Source organism: Bidens hawaiensis, unplaced genomic scaffold (genome assembly GCF_021521415.1).
Source record: "Bidens hawaiensis isolate Kalapana, Puna unplaced genomic scaffold, B.hawaiensis_p1.1 tig00004599_1, whole genome shotgun sequence".
NCBI classification, from domain to species: Eukaryota; Viridiplantae; Streptophyta; class Magnoliopsida; order Asterales; family Asteraceae; genus Bidens; species Bidens hawaiensis.
In genome coordinates, this window is record NW_027491280.1 from 494,403 (window position 1) to 518,234 (window position 23,832).

Consider the following 23,832-nt stretch of genomic DNA (forward strand, 5'->3'; position numbering starts at 1 on the left):
AACACTCCAAAACATACAAGTATATAGGACATCAAGACTATCAAGTGAAAATGTACTTGCTATATACAAGGTAATTAATAGACGGTACTAGAGGATCAGTAACATTTAAGAGAGATGCATGTGTCATAATAATCGTGAGTACGATTCGTTTCCAAATCAAAGTATATACTAAATATCACAACCAAAAGGTAAATTCAATGAGCTAAAAGTAACAGAAAAGGAAATATAACGAACCTAGGTAAAATAAATAGAGCTTGTGCATGTAAGTATTAAATCCTTGATAAGATATTATAAATATATTTTGAGTTATCTTTAAACAATAAATTTATATTTTATAAAAACTAGATCAACCATTTCTTTGTAACTATATCAACAGATCAACAAGTAACTATATCAATCACTTCTTCATAAGATGCTAAAGCATTGCTAACGAATAGTTAACCATGGAATAAACATACGAAGTGTTCTTGTTCGAATCAAATCAATCGGTGCCCCTGTGTTCATCAATATATACAAACTCCAACAGGTATCTCTCTCTCTCTCTCTCTCTCTCTCTCTCTCTCTCTCACACAGTTTCATTATGATTATTGTAGGATTTCAACAATCTTCATGAAATTTACCCTCATCCACCACAAATTAGGAACGCTAAAGCTAAACAACAATCAAATGAGTTATTGAAACACAATATCTGAGGTTTTATTAGGAATCTAGATTCTGCACTATGATAAATAGATAGAACCATTATGCCATTAAAAGCACATTCAGGAATATAAAAGCTTGAAATCGTACAACTATTTGTTGTATAAAAGCATAGGCAGTAGAGTAAATATTTTTTATAACAAGGAATGTGAGGGATGTTGGGCATTGTTGTCATTGTGCTACTATTGTTGTTATTTTATATATTCATGTGATTTGTATTTTTGTGTTGCAACACATTTCACTACAGTGGTGTGATTTGTTTATGTGTTTTTATTGTGTGAATTGCAGCAGTGGTTGATCAGATTTATAAATCATGGGTCAACGAGTTACTGGTAATGAAACGGGCCATTAATAGGCTGCATGTTAAAGGGCTCATACCCATGTTTTGAAGTTACACGTTTATTAGTTGGACACGGTAAGTTAGCGTTTGGAAGACTGTTAAAGTTATACCGATTCTTTGCATTAAGTTTAGTATTTATATTGTTTTTATATTCCAATGTGTGTACTGTGTAAGGCTATTTATAGATGATTTATTTTAATTAAAAGAGGGTTTAATTGTTTGAAAATTGTTTATAGTAACATTTGATCCAAATGCAGTAGCATTATCATTAATTTTAGATTAAAAATCTCTTTATTGTAGTGCACTTTGTTTAAAAGGAGTGCTTGTCACTCTCTAATTTGTGTAAATCTGAATCACTTTTCTTATTATACAGGCTTGTGTGTATGTTAACAGGTTGAGTTAATTGCACATTTGATCACATGGCTCGTACATTTTTTCGCAAATTGTTGTCATACATGTCTTCTGAAGATGATAGTGATGATTTTAATGACGATGTTGAAATACCGTGTATTCGCAAACGTCGTAAGTTTATTCGACGTAATCGTATTCAAGGGCACGAGCGTCTATATCGCGATTATTTTGCAGAAGATCCAGTTTATCCTTCAAATCTATTTCGACGAAGATTTTGTATGCGTCGTCCTCTATTTATCCGTATTCTAAATGAGGTAGTGGCTCACGAGCCATACTTTGTCCAAAAAAGAGGTATGTATTCTGGCCACATTCGTGAACCTACTATTATTTTAGAGGCGGTTGCCTCATACGATCTATGGATATGGCATGCGTTTTTTGGTATGCCCGGTTCACATAACGACATCAACGTGTTAGAGAGGTCTTTTGTCTTCACGGAACTTACGCAAGGGTGTGCTCCTCCGGTTAATTACACAGTCAATGGTCACGACTATACTATCGGGTATTACCTTGCCGATGGTATTTATCCTAAGTGGCAAACTTTTGTGAAGACGATTCCATCCAAGAGGGAACAAGCATAAACATTTTGCAAAAGCACAAGAATCTGCAAGAAAAGATGTCGAGCGAGCATTTGGTGTACTTCAACATCGGTTTGCAATTATACGAGGACCTTAACGAATGTTCAAAGTGAAGGTGCTAACAAATATAATGAAGGCATGTGTTATTCTTCACAATATGATCATTGAAGATGAACGTGATGATGGTGACAATCTTAACATTGAGTATGATCAACTTGATGATGATCTCCCTGAATTGTCGCGCACTCATACATGCGATTTTATGGACTTCATACAACGCCATCTTTGTGTTAGAGATAGCTCGGCACATCATCAACTTCAAGAAGATCTAATTGAACATCAATGGTTACTCTATTCTCAACAATAAACGATATCGCGTTATATTTTATTATTTCGTGAATGTTAATGGTTGGAGCATGCAACGGGTACGACCCGACCCGACCCAACCCAACAATCTGTTGCTTTTCTTAATCTTTTGTTAGACTTGTTACTGCTTTTGTAATGCTTATCTATGTAAGTTCAATTTGTTGACTGGTTAGAGGGGCATTATTATCATTCTACTACTATTGTTGTTATTATATATGTTCTTTGTGATTTGATGTATGTTCTTTGTGGTAGTTCTTTTGTATTGCAGCACATTAAATGCTATTTGTTCATGTGATTTCTTTGTTTGAATTGCAATAGTGATTAATGTGATTTGCATTAGTTAATGTGTGTGGGCATGATTACCAAAGATGGCAAAAAATTGAAAATGCTACGGACGATATGAGGTTTGAAATATAATTTGATTCCTACCTGTCATAAGTTTTTTGGCAACATGCATAATTATTGTAGAATTGGTTTTGGGTGAAACCTGTTGTAAAAGTTGGCCTGGCAGTTTGGAATCATATAAACAAGAGGAAATGCAAACAAACGACCAAATGGAACCAAAGAGAATAATTAATTATATTTTCAAAATTTCCAATACTTTATTACTTTTATAATTCATAATTTCAGTACAAAGAAACAAAGGATTGATCTTTTTGAACATCTAGAAATTAAATTAGTTCAAATACGTTCTAAGAAATATATATAAAACAATTAAACAAAATAGTAATTAGTTAAATTTTATATAGATAGAAAAAGGAAACAATAATAAAATAAGAATATAGAGAGAGATATAGTGGATAGGATGTGGGTGTTTTTTTAACATGAGAGGCAAATTTTAAAATGTGGTTGTTTTTTTGTTAAATTATAGGGTTAAAGATAGTGGAAGGGTTGTGAATGCTCTTATGTCCTGATATTCCCTATGAAAAAACTACTTAAGGTTTAAGTCAGAAATCAGTATGGTGGTATGTACGTAGGTGGCTCGATTATAGGTTGTTCGGCACCAACTTCTTATACCTATATTTTCTTTTCTTGATATATCAAGGTCTCTACATTTGAATATTGTTATGTATAAATCACCTTTATTACATTTAAATCCTAAGAAAATTACAAAATTAATACTAAACATATAGTATTTTATGTTGCACAATTTCATGAATTTTATGCGAATATAAGATTAACTTAATCAGAATTATTATTTGAGACAAAGCATCAAAAAGTTAATAAAAATTTTATAACTTTTTTAACAGCCATTTAAGTCACTGACTAACCCAATAATTAATTGAAACTTGCAGCATACTATTGGAGATAAATTAAGGAATAAGGATGAAGGTTGCTCTTTAAAAACTCATTTTAATCGAAAACATCTCAACTTTCAATTTTATCCATTTAGGTTTTGTCTCTGATTATAATAATATGTGAATACATTATAAATTAAAGTATGATTCACACAAATTAATTAAGAAAATAAAATAAAGAAGTCTATTAATCAACAAGTTATAGGAAAAAAATATATGTACAAAACATGTCTCAATATCTCGTTTTTAATTAGCTCGTGATTCATATGAATTCTTGAATCTTGCATCATCATATGTAGATCGACTTAAATAATTCTACAGCAGACTTTAACTATATATCCTGCAATAAAAAAATAACTTTTTTATTTGAGGATACATGAATTAATGAATTATCATGTTATTAATTTATATTTATACAACACATATATGCTAGATCTAATATTTTGATGTAAATAATAGTGTTAGATAAACAAATATAGATCAAATATAAATTAAGTAGATTTAACAAGCTAAGCGTACAAATAGCTAGAGTAATTATGCTAGCACTAGAGTAGTTGTAATTACTCTACTTTATTTTTGTGAACATGTGTACTTTAATCTTACCCTTAAAACTATAGAGTAATAATAATAACAATCATTTTAGTTATTTGTATATTTAGTATTGATTTAGCTGTGGCTAACAAACAAGTTTTGGCATCATATATAATGAAGTACCATTCTGGATCTATCAGCATTAATTTCAAAAACTTTAATTAATATATGATTGTACAAGAAGCTTATAACCTTAGAGAGTCACCATTGATACAGTATGTAAGCTATCTTCATCTTCTACAAAAACTAATGATCTTCCGGTACTAGCCAATCGGTCATGGAGAAGACGTCGAACTCGACTCACTCTTCTTTCTCCTCTTTCATTATCATCCTCTAAACCGATGATTCGGCTTAACTGAAACACGAAAAGCCTTGAATCCTGGCCCATGGATCTTAAAATGTCTTGGATTGGCCTCAAACTAATTACAACTTTCAAAATGAAGGGCCATATTAAGGTTGCTAGAAGTGGTGAAGTGGTAACTCTATGAAACTTAGATAACCCTAAGAGTTTCACCTTTGCAAGTAGAAGAAAATGCATTGTTGTTTTTGAAAATGAGAATTTTCAGTTGTAAAGAATTATGTGGAGGTTGAGTGACATATATAAGCAAGACCCACATATATATTTAGAAAGATGCATATAAAAAAAAGGATATTTTGAGTTACATATTTGGTGAAATATATTACTTTGTAAGTGGTTTATGGGTAGTTTTGTGTTAAAAGTTAGTGACATATTACAAGCACATTCAAATCATGAAATATATTATATAATTATAACCAGCTCACTAGGCGCTAATCAGAGGATAGAAGTAAGAACTAGCGATTAATTGAGTCTGAATTTATATGTAATTATACAAATATACATGCATATATATACCAAAATTAATATATAAAGTTATTAATTTTGACTGATTTTGATCAAATAACAATTAATCAACAACTAGCGAGTAATTAGTGATTCATTGACGCCCATGCACGATTTTTACGACCATGATTATAATACATATTATATAACATAATTATATACATATAAAAACATCTAATACCGGTATATTCTATATACAAACTAAAACTCTTTACGATGGTGATAAGAAGATTTTTCTACTTTGGATAATTCTTTAGGGTGACGAAACTAAAATTTTATTTATTGATAGAATTCTTTAGGGTGACAAATCTAAAGATTTAAGGGTTATGATATAATTTTTTTTACATTTGGTGATTTTTCAAAGTGATGAAACTATATAATTATGTGTTTAAAACTATTAAAATTTGCTCATTTGAGTAATTTTCTTTAACTTTTTAAATATTTAATATTTTTTTATGTTATGGACTAATATATAGTTGTCATTGATCCTTAACCCAAATGACTGAAATGAGACACTAAAAGACTTCAAGTTCTACTTGTTATTAAAAATAAGAGGTTTGGTTGGGTCAGGGGTTTTCTCACTTATTGTGGGTTTCCCTACGAAGCTGAATGGATATGACAGGTGGGTCAGTGACTTGTCAGTGATTCAAATGACTGTTAAAAAAAACTAAAATTAAAAGTAAAAAAATCCAAAGTCAACCTATAATTTTCATCAATTTTGCTATAAATGAGACACTTTAAATAACCAATATAATCGTTTCAATAGTTTATGTTAATGAATTTTGAAAATTAGCTAGAGTGCTTTTTGTGAATGATAAGAAATTTCAACAAATAATATTTATGCTTGAACATTTCATGTATTTTTTTTTTTATTTTTCCTTGTTAACAGCAAATTTCTTTGACAAAAGAGCTAAACCCCTCCTATTAAGACTAATCCATATCCGAACATTTCGTGTATTTGCAAGCTTGATATATATTATACAATAATAATAATAATAATAATTTAATTTTTTTTTTGTGAAAATATAATGTGAATATGATGACAAAATCACAAAAAGACTAGACGAGTAGTGTGGATATTGATTTAGGAAACTTCCTTGAAGCTACTATTGATGCAACATTCCAAGCAATGGTTGAATATGGGACAACATATCACATGACAATGAAATTATTTGAGAAATTACTAGTCAGAATATTTTATTTTCTAACTTTTTATTTACGTGTTCGTACATTCGTACCCCAAGTATCTAAATACATTCATCATATATTCGTCACCTAACTCCTCAAATACGTTCATCTTATCACTGTTAGTCTGTTAGTAAGATGAACAAATATGAATCCAACTCAATATGGTGGAATTATAACGTCTAACGCTTCTCCCTTGTATTCACCATCACGGTCACATCTAAGAAACTTTTTGTTCACGTTACCATCAATGGTTTTTATTATTCAGGACTTTACATATTGAGATTGAGAAGGTGCTTTAGAAATTTCAGTTAAAAAAGGTTTCATTTAAAAAATTATCGAGAAAGGTGGTTTTAATTATTTTTTTTTCAAATTGTTTTTTATACAACAAATAACTCTGAAAAACATGTTTCGAGAATCTATGGCAAATACAAAATTATGGTTATGTCACACGATTCATATAGCAACCTTTTTTTTATTTCACTGCTTCTTCTAATAAGCGTGCATCTTAGATTTATTGGGCCTTATAGTTCGTATGGCTATGCCTAGAATGTCATATTGATTACTCTCGATTATGCTATTCGTATAGTCTGTCATACGACATAATACGGGAGATAAAATCTAGTTTTAATATATATTTAACTAATGTGGGCTGAAAGCTTGTGATGTGTTTATTGTACGAATGTACGCTCACTCTCTTGATACCACAAAAGTGATCCTGGTTACTAACGTCAAATTAATGTTTTATTAGCCCTACAAGTACCCAAGCCCATAAATAGATAATGATAGCTGGTCTTTTCAAAAAGGGCCATGGTTTTCCTAGAAAGCCTTAGATAGAATTTTAGTTTTCTTAAACGATTGTTCATTGATGGACGATTAACCCACTTCATCATCTTCATTTCACTCTCATAACAATTTCTATCTCAACTTTGATCCTCCTATTTATCTTGTTTTGCATAAGGTGGACTAGAACCCAAAACTCTTTTTAATAACAACGATTTCATTAAGCAATCAAGAAGCCGGAGGAAAAGGAACATACAAACACTTACAAATTACATCGAAAGTTACATGCAAATGAAATCCGTAATTTCTCCCAGTCGTAGCTCTTGTTATTCGCTATATCTTTGATCCATAGGTCAAAAGTATTTTACAATTGAAAATTGATTTGTTTCTTTCTCGCCAAAAAATCAAACATGTGATTGGAATAATAACTTCGACCAACTGTATTTTCTCATAATGTAAAAGTAACCGGAACATATCTTTTAAAAAATCATTAGTTTATACTTTGAAAAGATGTATTATTTCTAGAAAGCGTAGTCATAATTAGTGGTGGGGCCATGATTTTTTTCCCTATGAGTTCGGTGCCTTTTAGTACTTGATATCAGACTTCTTAGTCAATTGATTATAATTAGATAATTATTCGCTAAATCCGTAAAACTTTTTTAAATATTAACATAGTCTCTAAGTAAATTATCATAATTCTATTAGTTTTTTTATCGTATTCATAAAACAGGGCAATTAATAATGACATGTGTGTGAAACATATTTAATTAAAAAAAATCATTACTGATGATGGTTAAAGGAATTATGTTTTTTTTGAACGGCCAACAAATATTCCGAATGTATACCGGTGGTAAAACTGGGATGTTCTTAGAATCGAACTGGAGATCACAAAGATCCTAGTATTCCTTCATTGAGCCACCTATGTCTCCCCCCCCCCCCCCAAAGTGTTGTAAAACTTGGGTCTCTATTGAGAAACCCAAACTCCCTACCACTACACCACATTGGAAAGGACAGTGAAGTTATGTTTTTGACCTCGTTCTTATTATTAACTAGTAGGTTGACCCGCCGCGTTGCGGCAGTGTCTAGATAACGATTATAAACCAAATAAACTCTTGTCCATTAAGATTGCTATGGCATGTTGAAATTTACAAACAAAGATGTATGCTAGTGAAGAAACACCAACTGACCCCGGGCAGATTACAGATAATCTGGGGTTAAATAGATGTTTCTCACGAGGGGTTAGATCCGGCAAAGATGGTTCTTCAGATGACCTGCAAAACAGACACCGTGAGCTCGTCACTGAGAAGGGGGGGTACCTCCTTGTGACCACCCTCCGGCGTGAGAATCAGACTAGATTGCTCTTGAATATGTGTATATTAAGAGAAATGACTAGAGCAGATATGATGGTATGAGATGAGATGATAATACCGTTCCAAGGTGTTGGAGTATTTATAGCCGAAGGTAGATTTCCAAGAAGGTACAGCCGGCTGAATAGTATTCCTGTTCTGCCAACTGTGGGCTACGCACATGCCATGCTAGTGGTTGGTGGGTAGGCAGCGGCTGATAGTGACCAGGCCGGCTGTGTACTATTCCTGTTCCACCAACTGCAGGCTATGCACGTCCTCCGACAGGTTGGTGAGTAGACAGCGGCTGATAGTGACATACAGTACAAGAGCGTGCTGCTCGTCATACTGTTGTCAGTGAGCTGTCGTATCTTTGGTCAGATCTTTTGTCCATACCTCGTCAGGTATAGTACAAAAGATCCTCCAGTATCGTACGGACTGGCCCATTTGGGCGGGAGTTTTCCCGGCTTTGTGCGGGAGTATTCCCGGCTTGCTCACTCCTTTTTCAGGTGACATTACTGAATTATTTAAGAGTTAAGTGCCTTGTGCGTGAAGCCTTGCTGCGCAGGTAGCCTTCCCTGATGGCTTGCATCCGCAGCTGCGGGAACAGGCGGGGTACTTCACCATTGGGAGGCTTTTCCTGCGGGAACAGCTTGCGTACTGCGTGTAAGGACGTCACTTCTCTGAGCATGGTTGGTCCTGCGGATCCAGTTGGTCTTTGCACAGACGTCCCTCTAAGGTAAGTCTTGCGAGTTCAACTGCGCAGACGTCTCTCTTCGAGGTGAGTCTTGCGGGTCCAACCGCACAGACGTCCCTGTTTAAGGTGAGTCTTGCGGGTCCAACCGCGCAGACGTCCCTGTTCAAGGTGAGTCTTGCGGGTCCAACTGGGCTCTGCTGGGACCTACCTCTTCAAGTCCCCCCAGTCCAATGTTCTTCTCATGAATTGTTAATAAGTGAGGTGAACTTTTGGACTTAAGCAAAGGGTTTTGAAAAGGGTTTAGTTTTAAGGTTTTCCATGGGGATTCTTCCCGCGGAAGTCCTAATGTCACGCAGAAATTCCCGACTTTTCTGCTTGATCTTTGGGTATGATGCGGGTAGGTCTGTAACCTCCTCGCAAGTCAGGAGCGTTGAGTTCCACTTGTGTAGATTCTCCATGAGGTTTTGGTAGTTTTGAACATAGTGATCAATTATGTTAAAACAACCAATTCCATCTTGGAGCTTCAAACAATCTAGTTCTCGACGTTCCCCCTATGCGGGGATGTTATTCCCGTTTCCGCAAGCATGGCCCAGAAGATCCTTCTTGGTTTCAATTCCCTGCGGAGTGCTAGGTATGTGAAGTGTTTCGCCTTGACACTGTACCCGCACTCGTCTTATAGTTACTTTACTTCCAAGGTATTCCTGGCTTCAATTCCCTGCGGGTGCTAAGTATGTGAAGGGTTTTGCCTTGACACTGTACCCGCACCCGTCTTATAGTTACTTGGTTGCCGAGGTATTCTTGGCTTCAATTCCCTGCAGGTGCTAAGTATGCGAAGGGTTTTGCCTTAACACTGTACTCGCACCTGTCTTATAGTTACTTTGTTGCCAAGGTAAGGGGTATAGTTCCGCTTACTTTTGAATCTTTTTGAATCTTTTTGAAATTTGAAGAGTCGGTGAAAGGATAAGAACAGTCCAAACTGTTGAAGGGACGGTTGCGGGAGTGTTCCCCGGCTTTGCCCGGCGACCAAGTAACTATAAGACGGGTGCGGGTACAGTGTCAAGGCAAAACCCTTCACATACTTAGCACCCGCAGGGAATTGAAGCCAGGAATACCTTGGAAGTAAAGTAACTATAAGACGAGTGCGGGTACAGTGTCAAGGCGAAACCCTTCACATACCTAGCACTCCGCAGGGAATTGAAACCAAGAAGGATCTTCTGGGCCATGCTTGCGGAAACGGGAATAACATCCCCGCATAGCGGGAACGTCGAGAACTAGATTGTTTGAAGCTCCAAGATGGAATTGGTTGTTTTAACATAATTGATCACTATGTTCAAAACTACCAAAACCTCATGGAGAATCTATACAAGTGGAACTCAACGCTCCTGACTTGCGAGGAGGTTACAGACCTACCCGCATCATACCCAAAGATCAAGCAGAAAAGTCGGGAATTTCTGCACATGACATTAGGACTTCCGCGGGAAGAATCCCCATGGAAAACTTTAAAACTAAACCCTTTTCAAAACCCTTTGCTTAAGTCCAAAAGTTCACCTCACTTATTAACAATTCATGAGAAGAACATTGGACTGGGGGACTTGAAGAGGTAGGTCCCAGCAGAGCCCAGTTGGACCCGCAAGACTCACCTCAAAGAGGGACGTCTGCGCAGTTGAACCCGCAAGACTCACCTTCAACAGGGACGTCTGCGCAAAGGCTAAACTCGCAAGACTCACCTTGAAGAGAGACGTCTGTGCAGAAACCAACTGGATCCGCAGGACCCACCATGCTCAGAGACGTGACGTCCTTACGCGCAGTACGCAAGCTGTTCCCGCAGGAAAAGCCTCTCAATGGTCGACGTACTCCGCCTGTTCCCGCAGCAACGGATACTAGCCATCAGGGAATGCTACCCACGCAGCAAGGCTACACGCACAAAGCACTTAACTCTTAAATAATTCAGTAATGTCACCTGAAGAAGGAGTGAGCAAGCCGGGAACACTCCCGCACAAAGCCGGGAACACTCCCGCACAAATGAGCCATTCCGTACGATACTGGAGGATCTTTTGTACTGTACCTGACGAGGTATGGACAAAAGATCTGACCAAAGATACGATAGCTCACTGACAACAGTATGACGAGCAGCACGCTCTTGTACTGTATGTCACTATCAGCCGCTGCCTACTCACCAACCTGTCGGAGGACGTGCATAGCCTGCAGTTGGTGGAACAGGAATAGTACACAGCCGCCCTGGTCACTATCAGCCGCTGCCTACCCACCAACCACCAGCATGGCACGTGCGTAGCCCACAGTTGGCAGAACAGGAATACTATTCAGCCGGCTGTACCTGCTTGGAAACCTATCTTCGGCTATAAATACTCCAACACCTTGGAATGGTAGGATTATCTGATCTTATTATCTCATTATCTTATCACATCTTATCTTCTCTAGCAATCTCTTAATATACACTTATATTCAAGAGAAATCTAGTCTGATTCTCACGCCGGAGGGTGGTCACAAGGAGGTACCCCCCCTTCTCAGTGACGAGCTCACGGTGTCTGTTTTTGCAGGTTATCAGAAGAACCATCTTTGCCGGACCTAACCCCTCGTGGGAAACATCTATTTAACCCCCAGATTATCCGTAATCTGCCGGGGTCGATTAGTGTTTCTTCAGCTAGTTATATTATGTTAGCTGCTTTGTGATATTAGCAACACCTTTATCGTTTGCCTACGCCCTACCAATTTTACAAAATATTGAACTGCGTATAACTACTTGTAGATGCAGTACGGGACGATATATGTTGTCAGGCGCTATCATATGTTATTCTGCAGCTTCTATCTGCATTAGATGCTAAATTGTTAGAAATATGAAATTAAATCATAATACTCATAGCATTAAGAGACATGATTACCTTATATGTATTTTCCAAAGTACATTATAAATATGTGGTCACCTGCATTAAGAGATGGTTAAAGTAAAATATTATTGAGACAAAGTGCACTACAAAATATATGTACTATCACTAAAATCATTATAACATATAAGTACAATAATATTCGGACCACCGCCAACACCAAACCACGGGCATCAAGAATCCGGAAATCGAACCGGACTGTTGTGTCACAACACTTCCGTCAAATTATGAAGCCAACAGCCAAAATGCAAATGCATTATGCATATGATAGGCGTCTGCTTAAAAAGTAAATTTAAATTAGGATTACAAATAACTATTTTAAAGCACCAAATTATACACAATAAAATGATTGGAAGAACAATAAATAAATTTACTATTATTATGAATGTATAAACCTTTTTGATTTATTGAGGCCACAATTGAGGTATGACTTTTATGATTTTTATTTAATGAAGTGTCTCTTATAACATGATCATGAGGTGCTTGCACAAACTCTATCATGAGTAGTGAAAATGTAAAACCAAAGTACAATAGCAGATGCATAAGCTACAACTCCTAATGCTAAAACCTAGATGAAATTGTATGTTTATAAATAATAAAATAATAATGTCGAGTACTATGTTAGACGTAGACATGTCATTGTTGGAGAAGGACAATTATATGCATGGTGGTCAAATGAGTGCCGTATAGAGCTTGTGACACATTCTTTTAGACCTTTCACTGTGGACGGATAAACCACCTAGGGGCGGCATGGACGGGGCGGCTTGGGTTGGGACTTCACCCGGATACCGCCCGGAATTTGGGGAAAGGGTGGGGCCATGTTCTTCTCTCTCTCTCTCTCAAACACATACACACATACAACATGATAAAGGGGCTTTAAACTAGAACAATGTGTTATGAAGAGGGGCTTCGAAGCCCCATTTTCTACTGAAAATACTATGAGGTGTTCAAAATGGTCGAAGTAGTTGAATAGGAGGATTACGATGACTATAGACCTTGGTAAATTGACCAAAGACGAAAAGGACTTGTTTGATATTATGGATGACTGGTTACGTAGGGACCTTTTCGTTTTTGTAGGCTGGTCCGGCCTATTGCTCTTTTCTTGTGCCTATTTCGCCGTATGGGGTTGGTTCACGGGTACAACCTTTGTAACTTCATGGTATACCCATGGATTGGCCAGTTCCTATATGGAAGACTACAATTTCTTAACTGCCGCAATTTCTACTCCTGCTAATAGTTTAGCACATTCTTTGTTATTACTATGGGGTCCTGAAGCATAAGGAGATTTTACTCGTTGGTATCAATTAGGCACGATGACGTGAAAGGGTGGCGAAGCCCCTTCACAATGAACAATCATGTGGTAACAACCAACAAGAAATTAAATAAGCCACGTGTTATGTTACAAGATTTTATAAATTGTTATAGGTAATACATTGTCATATTTTGTCTTAAGTAAAATGTTCAACTTTCAAAATTCTAAAAGCCTTATTAAGTTTTCAAATATCATGTTATACAAAAAATAGGCATGTCATAAGGTATGGTTCGCATATCTGAAGTCCATGTAGTTCTACTGATTGGACTACTAGTTATTGGACTTCAAAAGGGTGACAAAAGATGATTTGGCCCTGCCATAATGTTGCACATACCGAAACCTAGGCGTTAAGGTCTTGGCGGTAAGGGTGGAGATTTAGCAAACTTACAGGGTGGCAAAGAAGAAGCGGTGGGGCCTAACGCAATAACAAGGAAATGGTGAGGCTTTAAACCACAACACAGTAAGGAGTGTTTTAGTTAAAACTTCACTATTTACGTGACAGTGACAGTGACACTTTTACTTCAAAGTTTAAAGCCTCAACACAAACAAGCAGCCTTAAAGTGGGTGATGCATGGTAGCTTGTTCATACATCCATGTGGACATTGAGCTACGAACAAATCACACAACTCATCCCCTTGTAGCATGTTTGTTGACTTTTTTCTAAGATTGAGTGATACGCCTTTGTGTTCGTACACAACGAACATTGTTGCTCTTTGAGCTTATAAGCTTGAGACTATGTATTCAAGTCATCGCCACGACTGGTGATGCCACATCATTTTATACCATAATGATATAAGTAAATGATGGGTTGATGGTCATCCTCACATAAAAGAGACTTAACTTGAGCAACATAATACATGTACATATATAACATGATTGCAAACTTGTGATCATTTAAAAAACTTATAAATTGTAAACATGTAAGCTCGTATATTTGTACATTATAAACTCTCTAAAATGTACTCATTTGAACGTGCAAACTTGTAAACTCATAACAAATGACTCAAAACGATGTCAGCATTTTTCATAATGTTTTTAAATTTCAACATATATTTTCATAACAGAAACATAATGTAGAATATAATTTCTATAATCGGATGCCCGAAGGCCAAACAAAACGTACATAAAAATAGAATTCAGGCTATTTGTAATTTTATTACTTGTAATATATTTCATAAATGATGTCAACTTGCTCGTAAGCGTTTACAACAATCTTCATTTTAGTTATTTCTCTTACATAGAAAGTTACATGTAAACGAAATTGAAACTTCGTTATTTTTCTCAATCCAACCTCTTATGAACAGTTTTATCTATAGGTCAGATGTTGGTTTCTTTCCACAAAGCCTGCTGTAGAAGTATTTTACAATTGATATTTGGTTCGTTTCTTGCTCTCTAAATAATCAAACAAGTGGTTGTAATAATGCATTGGCCACTGATTTTTCTCCATCGTTAACTTCAAAGTAACCGGGATATATCTTGTAAAAATACTTTAATTTATACTATGAAAAATTATTTTTAAAAAGTGAAGTAGTGGAGCCATTATTTTCTTCCCACGTGTTTAGTGTGCTTAATATAAGACTTTTTAGTCGATTGTTTATAATTGAATATTTATTCGTTAAATTCGTGTAAAAAAAGTAAGGTGTTTTTTTGTTTTTTCAGAGGTAAAATGTATGCAGTTTGCGGATTACATCTACAGACATCTATATAAGAAGATTTGGACCAAACCTCTGTAGTGTGCAAGAAGAAGATTGTTTGTTTTTTAACGTTTGTAGGCAGCTAAAATAACTGCTGGTGGTGTATGAACTGTGGTAGTGAGTGGTGGTGGTGGACGGTGATAGCGGTAGTGAACGATAGTGGTGGATAGTGGTGGTGGTGGACGATTGGTGGTAGATGATGGTGGTACGTGGTGAACGGTGGTGCTGGAGAATGATGGGTGGTGGTGATGGACGGCGTAGTGGCGGACGATGGTTGGTGGGTGGTGGTGTTGGTGAACAGTGGGTGTTGGTAGGGTGTGAAGAAGTTCGAAGAAGTTGGATATTAATTTATTTTTTAAAACAATGAAAGCATTTTTAATGCCTTTAAAAAATATGTTTTTTTAAGCTTATGTCTACGCGCCCACATACATAAGCCCACATACATTCTCAATTTTTTTAATCATTAAATCTTAAATATATACAAACGAAACCTTTTTAAAAACTCTTTGGTTGCTCCATACATTCTATCAAGTCACCGGATTGCTTTATTTGTAAATTAAGGTTTCTCATGCATTTGACTTGAATTGGTCTCACCAAACCATAGCCCTTAAATTGGTTATAACATCTAATTAAGCTAAAAATTAATCTCACCAAATATGTGATATGAAAATTCTATAAAATAAGGATATACTAAAATTTAATATTCGATTTTTTAAAGTAGATATTATTTATAATTAAAAAACACTTTTATAATATAAAAATAAGCGGGTCATTGGTCTCACCAAACCCAGCTGACTTTTAAATCGAGTTATAACATCTCATTTATTTGTGAACTCTTTCATCATTAAATCCTAAGCATATTATCAACTTTCTTATAATAAATAAATTAAAATAAAAAATAACATATTAATTTTAGAAGTATATAATGTGAAATAACCCCGTAATATATGGGATGGGATGTAAAATTAGTATTTTTTATATTGACATTGTATTCCATGCATGGACGCATGGTGGTTAAATTAGAGCCGTATAGAGCAAGCCAGTGGGACATTATATATTTTATGGTGACAACCAATAAGAAATGATATAACCCACGTGCTATATATAATACAAGATCTAATTCATTGCATTTAATTTTATAAATTGTAGGTAATACAATAAATGCCATGTTTTGTCTTGAGCAAACTTTTCAACTTTTCAAAATTCTAAAGTTAAAAGACGGAGTTTTCAAAATCATATTAGGCTAAGGGGTGTGGGGGGCGCGAGAGGGGGCGCGAGTGGGGGCTCCAGCCAATAATATTGTGACGTGTGGCAGAGAGAGAAACTTGATAAGATGGGTGTTGGAGCCCCCGCTCGCGCCCCTGGCCCTGGTGTGGAGGGGCGCGAGCAGGGGCGCGAGCGGTTTTTTTTTTAATAAACTTAAAGAGCCAACGGCATTCATCATCATCCATTTATTAGATAATATTAAGAGCCATATCATGTACCATCATTATAATCATATGAAAAACGTGAGACACTCAAACACACAACAAGTTTCAACAACTTATCTCTCTTTCCCTTGTTTACGTCGCCCCAAACATACCACCATTCACAATTACAACAACCACCTTCGCCATCTCCAACAACTATCTTTGTCACCACCGGCAGCAACTCTCACTCGCTCCATCTCAACAGTACCAATTCTCTCCATATGGCCACCAGAAAGCCATCGTAACACCCCCGCGCGATGCACCATAGCCAACCCGTCACCACCGGGAACCACAACCAGCCTCTAGCGACCGCCGTATCATCACCAAACTCCACCCCTACTTACTACAAAATCATCTACCATCACTATATCTCGTTCTCCCTTTCTCTTGTGCTCTTCTTTGCAACGAGCTCCACCACCAGCAAGCCACTTTCTCTTCGGCCACCATACTACCACCGCAACGCCGCCAGTTCACCTCCTGGCTGTCGCATCAAAACTAACGTGAAAAAGGAATCGTCATTCTTAAAATTTTTTTTTTTTAATAAAAATAAAGAGCCAACGGCTCTATTTCTAAGCCCCAACGGCTCTTCACGCATTCCCAGGCCACCTTTACGCCCATCCTCACCCGCGAACCACCTTGCGCCTGCTTTGTTTTTCGTGCTCGCGCCCCTCTCGCGCCCCTCTCGCGCCTCGGTGGTGTGGTGCTCGCGCCCCGGGGCGCGAGCGGATGGGCTCACGCGCCCCCTCTCGCGCTCCACACCCCTCAGCCTTAGGTTGAGGGTAGTGAGGGGTGATCGGGTGTGCGGCCGCCTAGTGGCTTGCGAATACCGTTACACCCCTCAGGTGATCGGGGGCGCGGTTGGCCATCGTGGTTGGGACCGCGGGCTAGCTAGCCGTTGGGAGGTTTTGGTTTTTAAAAAATAGCCGTAGGGCTATTTTAATTTGTTTTTTTTACAAACATATTATAAATAACTACCCCATTTTATAACAATAACATACCATTCTCACTACATTTCTCTCTAATAATTTAAGAATCTATCAAGTTACAAACCATGTCGGGTTGGGGTTACGGTAATATCAACATCGACACTCAATTTCCCGAGGGATTGAACTACATGGACAACGAATCGTTTCAAGAGTTCATTGAGATGTCACAACCCGGTTATTCGGTCCCGGAAACACAACCGGAGCCGGCACCGGAGAAGCCGGCAAAACGATCCCACAAAAAAAGGGGAAGAAGACCGGCGAAGCGGATGGTCCTTCGGCACCGGAGAAGCGGAAGTCTACTCCGTGGTCTAAAGAAGAGAAGCTTGCGTTGGCGAAAGCTTGGATTGATGTAACATCCTAAAATTTATAATGTTAAATAAAAGAAAGTTATGTTTAGTGATTTCACGTTTTAGTTATTTAATGTCGAGTAAGGAACGGGTCATGGGCTTAGATTACGTAAGATGGGTTAAATGAGAATGGGCTTTGGGTCCGTGGGCTTATAAATACCCATCCCAAGCCCAAGATATCATTTTATTTCCATCTTTCTCTTTTACACACTCAAAAACACACACATAACCGACCGAGATCCGAAGTCGAGACCCGAGATTTTGCTGGTAGATCTGAGTTGGAAAGGTAAGAACTAATCCCGCAAAGCTAATATTACTGAAAATGGTTAGGATTTGACGGGTTAATCGGACCCGAAACACAACTGCCCAAATCGGACCCCTAAAACGTCGATTTTAGGCCGATTTGATGGTTGGGATTTGTAGGCGCCGATCATACGATTCCGTGGGTACCAAAATCGAGTTATTTGGCTAAGAAACGAAGGAGTTATGGGCAAACAGATCTGCAGCGCGACAACTTCGCCTTCATCTGGGCAACTTCGCCTTCAAGCGATGAACTTCGCCTGCAAGCTAAGTTCGCCTGATGAACTTCGCCTGCAAGCCAAGTTCGCCTGATGATAAGTTCGCCTGAAGCCAAGTTCGCCTGATGGCAACTTCGCTGAAATGGTAACTTCGCCTAAGGTTTAACTTCGCCTAAAAGCCAAGTTCGCCTGAGGTTTAACTTCGCCTAAAAGCCAAGTTCGCCTGAGGTTTAACTTCGCCTAAAAGCCAAGTTCGCCTGAGGTTTAACTTCGCCTAAAAGCCAAGTTCGCCTGAGGTTTAACTTCGCCTAAAAGCCAAGTTCGCCTAAGGTTTAACTTCGCCTGAAGCCAAGTTCGCCTAAGGTTTAACTTCGCCTGAAGCCAAGTTCGCCTACGGTTTAACTTCGCCTAAAGTGAAGTTCGCTTAGAAAATAAATTAAAAACCTAATGGAAAATGTGTTAAGGCAGTTATCGAAAATAAAATTTTTCCAAGCTGACCTGGCAGCTTAACCCCAGCCAGGGGCTCTGCCCCTTGGACCCCGCTAGGGGCTGCCGCCCCTAGAACCCCGCTGCCAGGGGCGCTGCCCCCGGACCCCCGTTCGTTGTGGGTCATATATAGATAGAAATACAAAACGAGTAGTAGTAGTTAATTGATATGTGTAAATATTATACAGTTAGCCGCCCCCAGTTAAAGAAAGGAATTGCGATCAACGGCGAGCGTAACAGGATCCAGGTGAGTTTCTAGCCCCATTCCTTGTTATGTTTTCGGGGCTGTGTGCATACTTGATGTGTTGTTAATACATTTATCCTAAGTGATAAGTGTATGCCATATGTGATATATGTGATATGTATGAATGATTGCTTGATGGTACGTGAACGATCTTCGGATATTGCACGTACTGTCAGGTTGTAACGTTATAAATATGGTAAGTATGATATGTATGAACGATTGCTTGATGGTACGTGAACGATCTTCGGATATTGCACGTACTGTCAGGTTGTAACGTTATAAATATGGCAAGTATGATATGTATGTTTATGTGTATGAACGTAATAAAGTTAATAAAAGAAGGAAATGACGGTTGTATGGTTGTATGGTTACGAAAAGGGTACCGAGCCCAAATAATACTCGAGGTATGATGTATGGTTGTATGGTAACGAAGAGGGAATCGAACCCTACTAATATTCGAAAACAAGGGACCAGACCCTAATAATATCTGTGATGTTAGGGACCAGACCCTAATAATATCTGTGATGTTAGGGACCAGACCCTAATAATATCTGTGATGTTAGGGACCAGACCCTTATAATATCTGTGATGTTAGGGACCAGACCCTTATAATATCTGTGAGGTTATAGGGCGAAAGGCTCTTTAAAACGTATGATTATGAATGTAAAGAAAGTATGTAAGTACGAATGAAGGTATGAGTACTTATGTGTGTATGAAAGAAAGTTATGAGGTTAAGTACGTATGTATGTAATAAGGTATTGTATGGTATTGTATGATTAACTAGAACTCACTCAGCGTAGCTGACTTTTAGTATGCACGCAGGTGAGTAGGTTGAGACAGCTGGCTTGAGTGGAGGACACATGGCAGAAGACTAAAGCCTGGCATCTGAAGATCTGATATGTTTTATAAGTTATGTTTTGATTTTGAAAGACAAGTGGAACGTTTTAAGACATGATTATGAATTGATATGTAATGTTTTATGAAAGTTTTATATTCTGCGTAAAGTTTTTTATTAACTCTGATATTTAGAACTGTGTTTATGAGTAAATCCAACACGAAAGTAGGGTTACCTGTGACGGGACCTTACAATTGAAATATCCAAGATCGGAACGCGGGTAAATTATTTCGTGAATTTTATTGTTTAATATATCTTTTAAGTTTTGTGTGTACTTATTACATTTTTTGTTATTTATTTTGTAGCCGACTTTCAAAAGGCTAGAGTTTTTTGGGCCAAGGTTCGGGAATGTTTTTATGATCAAGTGGGGGAGTAGGGCTCGTACCGATAATATGATATCGGGTCGGTGGACCGATACTCGTAAATATGTAGGATTGTTTACCAACATACATAGCCGTAATGCTAACCGAATGCGGCCGAGTGGGTCCGATGATCTCATGGTTTACCAATTCACATGTGAAGAATGGAAACAAGAGGTGTTGAAGAGGTACGGGGTGGTGAAGACGTTTGATGAGGGCTACTTGTGGGAGGTGTTAAGAAAGTGCTCGAAATGGATTGAACTATGTGCGGAGGACGTGGGCGATGGGGCAAAACGTACAAAAACTAGTGCGTCCGACACATACGTCTCTTCGAGCGGGTCGGAGAATCAAATTGACTTCGACCTAAACTTGTCCGAAGGTCATTTAAGACCAAGGTTGTAGCCGCCCCCCCGGGTAGGGATCGTGGGAAAAAACGGTTGTTGATGGCGACTATAAAAAAGAAATTAAGGAATTGTCAAGTGGTCTCCTCTCGATTGGTGAAGCTCGACACAAAAGAAACCGTTTCAAGAGTTTGGCTTTTCTAGCCAAAGACTTTAGCCACCTACCGCCATACGACCAAGCGCTAATGGAGGAAGAAAAAGAACGTATTCGGAAGGAATTGACAACACAAAAATAAAAACGCTATTTATATGTATTTTTTTTTATTTTCCTTTTTATTTATGTTTTAATGAAGTATTTTAATTTATATTTGTGTGTATAACAAAAAAAAAATAATAAATAAAAATCAATCAAGCCCCTGATCACCTGGACCACTACACCTTATGGGGCTTGATTGAGGGGCTTGATCATGTGCCACATCAACTCCTACGTGGCACAAATATATTGGATCACTTGGGGCTCAACCAAGCCCCACTACCCTTAGCCTTATGTAAAACAATAGGCATGTCATAACGCAACATTAAAATATACCCCAAGTCCATGTGATTCATGGTAACGAATTCATACAGGCCCGGCTCCAAGAACGGCTAAAAACTTTTGGGCCGAAGGCAAAAAAAATTTTGGACCTTAATAAAAAGAGGTATATTGTTGGGTTTAAACAATTTATTTTTTAAATAATCTTTAATTTTTTCGACCTTATGATTTTGTTGTGTCAAAAACTTTTTTTTTATAAAAATAGATTAAAATGTCTCAAGTGAGGTTAGAACTCACAACCTCTTGGTTAAAAGTCAAACATATTTACCACTAAACCAATCTAGTGGTTGTGTAATTAAGTTTGAACAATTATATATACATATTGTTTTTCATAAAAATATATAAATATTTATTTTATAAAAAAAAATCCGAGCATATCGGGATGTCGGGCCGAGGTCCGTCGACCACTCGGCCCTCCCTTATAGCCGGGCCTGAATTCATACATACTTTTAATGCATCTATGTGGTATTAAGTTGAGAAAAAATTACACAACTCATCCCTTGTAACATGTTCATTGGCTTTTTCCTAACACAGTTGTACTATATTCTTTGAGCTTATAAGCATGAGACTCAATAATGAACTCAACTCACCGTAACAGATGGTGGCGCCACACCATTTTTATGCAAATTTGATAAAAATAAATGATGGGTCGCTAGTCATCCTCAGACTGACTTGAGCAACATGATAGATGTACGTACATGTATGACATGATTCTAAACTTATGAGCATTTTTAACTTCTAACTTGTAAATTCTTAAAAATGTAATCCCTTTAACGTCAAACTCGTAATAAGTGACTCCACAAATACTCAAACTTGCAAGCATGTAACTAAGAATTTTTCATAAACCATGTTTGGAAAAATATGTAACACACTTTTTGGAAGGTTGTTTGCTTTTAACACATCGATACTCTCATGATAGAAACTTGATATGAAATATAAAATCAATAATCGAATGTTCGAAGGCTAGACGACATATATATAAAAAATGAATTTTAACTATACGCACGCACTTTTATTACACGTAGTGTTTTTTTGAACAACGAATTTCAATTTTAATTTTGTGTTGTTTGTGGGACTTGGCCCAAACCCTTCCAACCTAAGGTGTTCAAAAGGTTTGTCTATTATCAAATAATAATATCTTCACCGGCTATTTGTTATCATATACAATAATTGTGAAATATATTGAAAAAAAATACTTGAAAACAACTATAATTCTTAATTTATTCCTAAAGTTTATCATAAATATACACGTCTTCATCTTTAAGTTTTAAGATATCTAATGAACATACTATTTAAAAGAATATTTTTCAAATATAATAATCTATACAAATTTTATAAAAATATGTCTTATAAAAAGTTCATTGAATAAGAAGTAAAAAGTAAAAAATGTAAACAAACCCTTCATATAAACTGGGCTTCAGAAATTTGGGTTAAGTAAAGTGGGTTGATGGGAACTTGGGAAGTTTGCGGCTTGCGTAAGGTGACTTTGATTTAGAAAAAAAAACTACAAAACTACAAATAAAAAAAAAGAAATAAAGATGGTGAGTTTCGATCACCATATTTCCTGTCTAATGAGAGATGCACAACTACCTTTATTGAGTTGTGAGGCCTATAAATGAATCGTATGAACACAAACAAAAGAATTTCATGTTCATTCATTTAACTTTAAATAAATATAAATAGACACAAATAAACAAAATTGATTAAACATAAAATAACATAAGTTAAAACTAATAAGCACAAACAAGTCTACACATCACAATTCTTCCCAAAACACAATGATTCATCTAAAAAAACATCCACATTTCTTCATGAATGAATACAAATTCAAGGGGATGATCACAATAATTATTATTTTTTCAATAAAAAATAACCACGTAGATATCTAATTTAATTAAGCCTCTTTATGTTTATATTAATACAAATATAACTGCTTACACATTTATTAAAATTTTAACAACATATAAACGAACGTTTACAAACATAAGTGAACAAACAAAATACGTGTTCACTTCCGTTTGCTTAATAAATAAAAGAGCATAAATGAACCGTCCGTCGAACACCTCACGAACATTCTATTTGTTCACAAACCTAGTCATCATAAAAACAAAACCACTAAAACAATAGAACAACTTCAAACACCCGTACACTAGTATACTTGACATTGGTTTTATTCTTCATTTAACCAGTATTGTAGAACTTATTAAGCGCCATCTAGACAATTGAGCAGAGACTAATGATTAATCAAGATTAATCATATAAAAATTCATATGTAATTTTTCAACATGCACGCGCACGCGCTCACAAACACATACATTTTGACCAAATTACAATCAATCGACAACCAGCCGATGAGATACCATTATAGGGGTGCAATAAACAAGTCGAGCTGCTTGCGAGCCAATCGAGATCAGCTCATTAAAAGCTCGACTGAGCCAAGCTTATAACTAAGCTCGTTTAAGAAACAATGCCATTCACTTATAGAGCTTAAACCTAAACGAGCCTATCATTAATATAACATTTATAATATATATTT

At 36.8% G+C, this 23,832-nt stretch overlaps 1 protein-coding gene across 1 annotated transcript; it reads left to right on the forward strand.

Annotated features, from left to right (window-relative positions):
• The first annotated feature begins 1,494 nt into the window (after positions 1-1,494).
• Positions 1,495-2,028, forward strand: LOC143627166 (uncharacterized). The gene has a single exon (XM_077097052.1). The coding sequence runs from the start codon at positions 1,495-1,497 to the stop codon at positions 2,026-2,028; it is 534 nt and encodes a 177-aa protein (XP_076953167.1).
• Positions 2,029-23,832: the final 21,804 nt, after the last annotated feature.